Source organism: Bison bison, unplaced genomic scaffold (genome assembly GCF_000754665.1).
Source record: "Bison bison bison isolate TAMUID 2011002044 unplaced genomic scaffold, Bison_UMD1.0 scf7180017864335, whole genome shotgun sequence".
Taxonomy (NCBI): Eukaryota; Metazoa; Chordata; class Mammalia; order Artiodactyla; family Bovidae; genus Bison; species Bison bison.
The window spans coordinates 211,559-218,770 of NW_011494907.1; the positions used below are offsets into that span (position 1 = coordinate 211,559).

At 37.7% G+C, this 7,212-nt stretch overlaps 1 protein-coding gene across 1 annotated transcript in view; it reads right to left on the minus strand.

The window, feature by feature from the left end:
* Nucleotides 1-957: 957 nt before the first annotated feature.
* The window catches only part of SNRPB2 (small nuclear ribonucleoprotein polypeptide B), a 13,663-nt gene continuing 7,408 nt past the window's right edge, over nucleotides 958-7,212 (minus strand). The window contains exons 4-7 of the mRNA XM_010854067.1: nucleotides 4,095-4,235; nucleotides 3,444-3,494; nucleotides 1,806-1,894; nucleotides 958-1,323 (exon numbers count right to left, since the gene is read on the minus strand). Coding sequence (XP_010852369.1) covers nucleotides 1,164-1,323; nucleotides 1,806-1,894; nucleotides 3,444-3,494; nucleotides 4,095-4,235 — 441 coding nt within the window. The 3' untranslated portion in view covers nucleotides 958-1,163. The remainder of the gene's footprint in view (nucleotides 1,324-1,805; nucleotides 1,895-3,443; nucleotides 3,495-4,094; nucleotides 4,236-7,212) is intronic.

Below are 7,212 nucleotides of genomic sequence, written 5' to 3' on the forward strand. Positions count from 1 at the left end.
AGTGTCACTTTACCATGTGCTATACATACAAAATTGTCTACTTCTAAAGACACCCATGGTTTTGCTACCAGGGGATTAAACTGATAGCCTTAAGCAGAAATCAAACACTACAGAAAATGAACTTTGGAAATACCCAAGAATTGGTGTTAAGCAGCACAATGAGGCAGCAAGATTAGGACTGGCAACCATTGGGTTAGACTGCTAGTCTTCAAAAAGATTAAACATCTTTCCTTTGGAGGTCATTCAATCAAGAGGTATTAACTGAGTAGGTATTCCTTAGGAAACACCCTATCTCAAGAGGGTAAGAGTATAAGATGTGAAGTCTGAAGACAATATTCCCTTTTTCTCTGTTTTCCCAGAAAACATTTAATATAGTTACTCTTAAATGGTCTTTATTCAAGTAAAAAATGAATGAAAAGATTTGTGAAATGCCTACTACTGGCTCATTTATTTGACTCTGAAGATGAAATTCAGATCCTGCCCAGGTCTCGTTTTCTTCTAATATGCAGGATGATCATCATTACTATTCGTACAAGTAAAAGTATTAGTATTAGTACAAGTATTAGTAAAAAAGGGACTTCCCTAGTGGTGCAGAGGCTAAGACTCTGTGCTCCCGAAGCAGCAGGGCCCAGATTCGATTCATTCTCAGGGAACTAGATCCTACATGCCACAACCAAAGGTCCCACATGCTGCAACTAAGACTCAGTGCAGCCAAATAAATACATGAATGAATAACACACAAAAATGAGCTCCAGGATGGCAGTTCATATGCATAAAAAAATAACAGAAAATCTAAACAAGTGCTTGACCTAATTCTTTTATTAAAGTGTCTCTACCATTAGCTGCTCCGAGATAACACTAGAAAAGCATCTCATTACAGTTTATACCTTAAGATGTGTCCTAGACTAGCACCGGCATTTGATGATAGGGCAGTGGGTCAATAAATGAAATACCAGGTAAGGGATACAAATAAAAATTTTATTGTACAAAATTAAGGCCTTCACAGTTCACTAAGGCTAAACAGAGATTAGGTAATCTTTTAAATCCTTTACAAAAAGCTCACATACACTTCTGCTTTCCCAACTATTAAAATGAACTGACCAAATGTTATCAAAACGAAAGCTATAAATAACAGAGTCCTTTAAAGACAACTATCCCAAATGTTATTTTTTGGCATAGGTGATCTTCATGGCATGGGACGGTGTGATCTTAAACCCCTGCAGGGCGTCCCTAGCAGCTCCAGCCTGTCCATCATTTTCAAATTCAACAAAAGCGATGTCATGCCTCCCAGGTACCAGACGCACTTCCTTGAAACCAGGGAACCTATAACGAACGAAAACAATGCTTATATATGTAAACAATTTTTATATATGCAAATATAGAAATGACATCAAATACAAAATGTCTATTCTGCATTTAAATTTGTTAAGCAACATCATGATCTACGTACAGGAAAACGATCACATCCCACCAAGAATCCTGAGTGGGATGAAAGAGCCTGAAATATAACTAATACCATGAAAAGAACTGCAGGAATCATGTAAGCTAATTCTATTCCTGTCACTTCATCAAAGCTTTGTCTCCTATTTTACTTATCAACTAGAATTAATAATTCAAACATTAGAGGTAATTTAGCTTCTCATTTGCTTAATCTGCATACTGGTTTCGATTCATGATTAATCCAGGAGCAAACCAATGAAGCCGTAGGAATTACTGTGTGATATGCAAATGGATTCAACCCAGGGAAGTGCTATCTGTCCTGTCAGGAGGCTCTCAGAACACAGACTTGTTTACGAAATACTTACTGGTTAAACAGCATGGAGAGCATCATCTCATTAGTCTCTTCTGGTAAATTATTAAGGAATAAAATATAGTTTGGAGGGTAATCAGGGACCTATTAAAAAGAAAAGGCCAAGTTAACTTATAAGTATTATAAGTATAATTAGCCACTTTGGCTCTTACATTTAAATCTATACTTCAGAGAATTACATTCCACAGTTTAAGGCTTATGAAATCTTACCACATCAAGCACTGAAGGTGAAAAACAGTGACACCAGAGAAGTAAACAAAACCTAACAGTAATTAAGATTGACATTCAAGTCACTAAGGAAATATTTGGAAGGTTATAAATCTTATCAACAGTTTTTAAGTATTTAAGTATTAACTATTTAATTAACAGTATTTAAGAGAATATTTAAGTTTTAAGCATCCGGAGGCAGCTGGAATAGGAGGCTTCTGTCATCTGGATTACGTAACTGGTCCTAACAAAAGCAGAGATGGCATTGGTGTCACCCGTCCTCAGCTGCTTAACCCGCAGATACTCAATCCTACTGCATACTACCTCCCGGTGTGTGAGAAAATTTTGGAAAAAAAAAAGATTTCCACTTAGTGCTACAACTACGGAGCCCATGCTCTGCAACAAGAGAAGCCACTGCAATGAGAAGCCCACACACCGCAGCTAGAGAAGAGCCCCCACTCACAACTAGACAAAGTTTGTGCAGAGCAACAAAGACCCAACGTAGCCAAAAATAAATAAATTAAAAAAGATTCCATGTAGAACCTATATTTGGTAATTTTTAATGTTTTCCCCAAGTAAATGAGAGTAAATTTCATGGGAGAAAAAAGATGAAATGTAAAGAACTTAGGGCTTAGAGAATTATGTGCTGGACTATAGCTGCTGAAAGACTTCATAGTAGTAGATAATGCAAGAAAATGCAAGTAACTTAAAATCAGAGGAGGAAACCTCAGTGGGGCAAGGAATTCCCTGGATGTAAGGATGAGTTTCTGATAAATCTATATTGTGCTAAGTTGCTTCAGCTGTGTTTGACTCTTTGCAACCACATGGACTATAGCCGCCAGGGTCCTCGGCCCATGGAATTCTCCAGGCAAGAATACTGGAGCAGTTGGCCATTTCCTCCTCCAGGGGATCTTCCCAATCCTGGGATTGAACCCGTGTCTCCTGCTGCTCCTGCACTGCAGGCGAATTCTGTACCGTGGAGTCACAGGGTAAAGATCTGTATCAGGAGACTTAAATATATATGTACTGAGGAAATAAGAACAAAGGTAACTATAGAACAACTTTGTTCTTTGAGAAAAGACGGGTTAGTGCTTTAGCCAATGGGAATGGATTCCAAGCAACAAGCCTGAAAAGCTCTGGGCTACATCATGTGAAGAAAACAACCATCCTGCTTCTTATCTTTATAGAACTTAGAATATATTGTTTAATCCTGTCATTGATCATTGTGGGAAGCAAGGAATAAAGTCAGGTTTTGTTTTCTTCTTCCTAAAGAAAAATAAAATGTTTTGAAGAAGGAGGTTCCACATTGTTGTGGCTTATACATGGAATCATTTTCAGTTTTTGGAGACATGAGGATTGTTATACATTACTGCTATTGTTTTGTAATTTTATTTTAAAGTAAGTATCACATGGGAAAAAATATTACCTGAGGATTTGGTGTTGCATTTCCTTGGGTATTAGCTGAATTTGGTGTTCCCTAAATGAAAAAGAGTGAGAAACAGTTAAAACTTCCAATCCCTCTAAAAAAATAGCAAGTGTTTAAAATTACTGCACTAAAAATAAGAGTAACATAGATTTTTTTATTCCATTTTGAGAATTTACATCTTAAAACTCTGACTCAAACATTTATGTATTTATATCTTGTCAAATATTTTTGAAAGGTCTGTATCATAAAACTCAACCTCTAAGTTTCAAAATTATGGAGAAATATATAGGAGAAAAACCAAGAACCGGTCTTTCTCACTTTTTTTTTAAAACAACTAGAAAAAAAAAACCCAAGCATTATACTTATTAAAACTGATTTCTAATTACTTTCAATCTGAAAGTAACTAGTTTTTGGATAATTTCACCTTTATCTGGAATTTTTAAATTAGATTTTTGAATTTATGAACTGTTCAAAGAAGGCTGATTTCAGTGGAATACTAAAGATAAAATCTATAGTATTATTTATACACAGAACTTGAAAAATAAGCCAATAGATATTAACATATTTTGGATAATGATGGAGTTAAACATCATGCAAATTCAAATAAAACTGTCTGATATACAACGAAATAGGAACTTTTGCCCATCTTACCTGACCAGGCTTTTTGTTCACAGTTGTTGCAGTCTGTTCCACAGTTTTGGCTTTTTTCTTTTCTTTTTTCTTTTCTTTGTCAGCAAAAGTGCCACGCATTTTAGATATTATATCGGAATCTGTTTTGGCATACTGGATTCGCTGTTTTAATTATTTAAAAAAAAGTTATTTTTCATTATGCTGAAGGCTATTTACACTTGTCATTAATATTTCAAATTTCATTACACAAATATAATTTTCCTGAAGGAAATCTGTCAAGTATGCTGAGTGCCAAAAGAAAATAAATTGTGGCCCTGATTTGCAACTGAGACAAAGTTAGATTCAACTGTGTTTATTAGAAGAACAATAGATTTTCATACGGGAGAAACAGGACTTTGAAAAATCTGCACCACTGATCCTCTCTATTAAAAGACAGAGAGGAGTGCACTGGAAAGCTGTCTATGCCTTACAGGGACACTCGACAGGTCAAGATGTGCATGGAGTTTGTTACTTCTCAAGTTAAAGTACTGAAGACTGAGAATGACTTTCCTTTGAATCTGGAATATTACTTTTAAACAAAATAACAAATAGTGGCATCAACTTAAATTTAAAAAGCTTTGAAAGGAAATAAGATGGCATCACAGCTGTGCAACTAGGCCACCTGCATGAATAATATGCCACAGGCAGTGTAAAACTTTTCTTTCCTGGAGTCCAGAAAGCTGAAACTACCTCTCTGATCATACTGAAACACCAGTTCTACCAATTCCTCTCTATAGTTGTCTTCTATGGCAAGAATTTGATCTCAGTATGAAGAGAAAAAGTGACATTTTACAATATGCAGGTTTGCTAATGTACAGCTCAGGGAACTCTACTCAGTACTCTGTGACCTAAAATGGGAGGGAAATCCAAAAAAGAGGGGATGTGTGTATACATAGGGCTGACTCACTTTGCTGTATAGTAGAAACTAACACAACACTGCAAAGCAAATATACTCCACTAGAAACCAATTTTAAAAAATAATGAAGGTTTGAAAACAAAGAATTTGTTAAAACCAAGAGCAGCTCTTTCCTTTCTTTTATGTTAACTAGAGATGACTATATGGGGTAAACAAGAGGAGAGCAAGCCTCTCACAACATCTCCATCCCTTCAGTCAGTCAGTTCAGTCGCTCAGTCGTGTCTAATTCTTTGCGACTGCATGGACCGCAGCACGCCAGGCCTCCCTGTCCATTACCAACTCCTGGAGTTCACTCAAATTCACGTTCATTGAGTCGGTGATGCCATCCAGCCATCTCATCCTCTGTCATCCCCTTCTCCTCCTGCTCCCAATCCCTCCCAGCATCAGAGTCTTTTCCAGTGAGCCAGTTCCTCGCATGAGGTGGCCAAAGTATTGGAGTTTCATCTTCAGCATCAGTCCTTCCAATGAACACGCAGGATTCATCTCCTTTAGGATGGACTGGTTGGATCTCCTTGCAGTCCAAGGGACTCTCAAGAGTCTTCTCCAACATCACAGTTCAAAAGCATCAATTCTTCGGCACTTTCTTCACAGTCCAACTCTCACATCCATACATGACCACTGGAAAAACCACAGCCTTGACTAAATGGACCTCTGTTGACAAAGTAATGTCTCTGCTTTTTATATGCTATCTAGGTTGGTCATAACTTTTCTTCCAAGGAGTAAGTGTCTTTTAATTTCATGGCTGCAGTCACCATCTGCAGTGATTTCGGTGCCCAAAAAAATAAAGTCTGTCACTGTTTCCAATGTTTCCCCATCTATTTGCCATGAAGTGATGGCACCAGATGCCATAATCTTAGCTTTTCCAATGTTGAGTTTTAAGCTAGCTTTTTCACTCTCCTCTTTCACCTTCATCAAGAGGTTCTTTAGTTCTTCTTCACTTTCTGCCATAAGGGTGGTGTCATCTGCATATCTGAGGTTATTGATATTTCTCCCGGCAATCTTGATTCCAGCTTGCACTTCTTCCAGCCCAGCATTTCTCATGATGTACTCTGCATAGAAGTTAAATAAGCAGGGTGACAATATACAGCCTTGACGTACCCACTTCCCTATTTGGAACCAGTCTGTTTTTCCACGTCCAGTTCTAACTGTTAAGTCCTGACCTGCATACAGATTTCTCAAAAGGCAGGTCAAGAGGTCTGGTATTCTCATCTCTTTAAGACTTTTCCACAGTTTACTGTGATCCACACAAAGGCTTTGGCGTAGTCAATAAAGCAAAAGTATATGTTTTTCTGAACTCTGGCTTTTTTGATGATCCAAAAGATCATCTTCTGTGTAGTCTTGCCACCTCTTCTTAATAACTTCTGCTTCTGTTAGGTCCATACCATTTGTCCTTTATTGTGCCCAACTTTGTATGAAATGTTCCCTTGGTATGGCTAATTTTCTTGAAGAGATCTCTAGTCTTTCCCATTCTATTGTTTTCCATTTCTTTGCACTGATCACTGAGGAAGGCTTTCTTATCTCTCCTTGCTATTCTTTGAAACTCTGCATTCAAATGGGTGTATCTTTCCTTTTCTCCTCTGCCTTTCACGGCTATTTGTGAGGCCTCCTCAACCATTTTGCTTTTTTGCATTTCCTTTTCTTGGGAATGGTCTGGATCCCTGTCTCCTGTACAATGTCATGAACCTCCATCCACAGTTCTTCAGGCACTCTATCAGATCTAATCCCTTAAATCTATTTCTCACTTCCACTGTATAATCATAAGGGATTTGATTTAAGTCATACCTGAATGATCTGGTGGTTTTCTGTACTTTCTTCAATTGAAGTCTGAATTTGGCAATAAGAAGTTCATGATCTGAGCCACAGTCAGCTCCCGGTCTTGTTTTTGCTGACTGTATAGAGCCTCTCCATCTTTGGGCTGCAAACAATATAATCAATCTGATTTCAGTGTTGACCATCTGGTGTTGTCCATGTGTAAAGTCTTCTCTTATGTTGTTGGAAGAGGGTGTTTGCTATGACCAGTGCATTCTCTTGGCAAAACTCTATTAGCCTTTGCCCTGCTTCATTCTGTACTCCAAGGCCAAATTTGCCTGTTACTCCAGGTGTTCCTTGACTTCCTACTTTTGCATTCCAATCCCCTATAATGAAAAGGACATCTTTTGGGGGTGTTAGTTCTAGAAGGTCTTG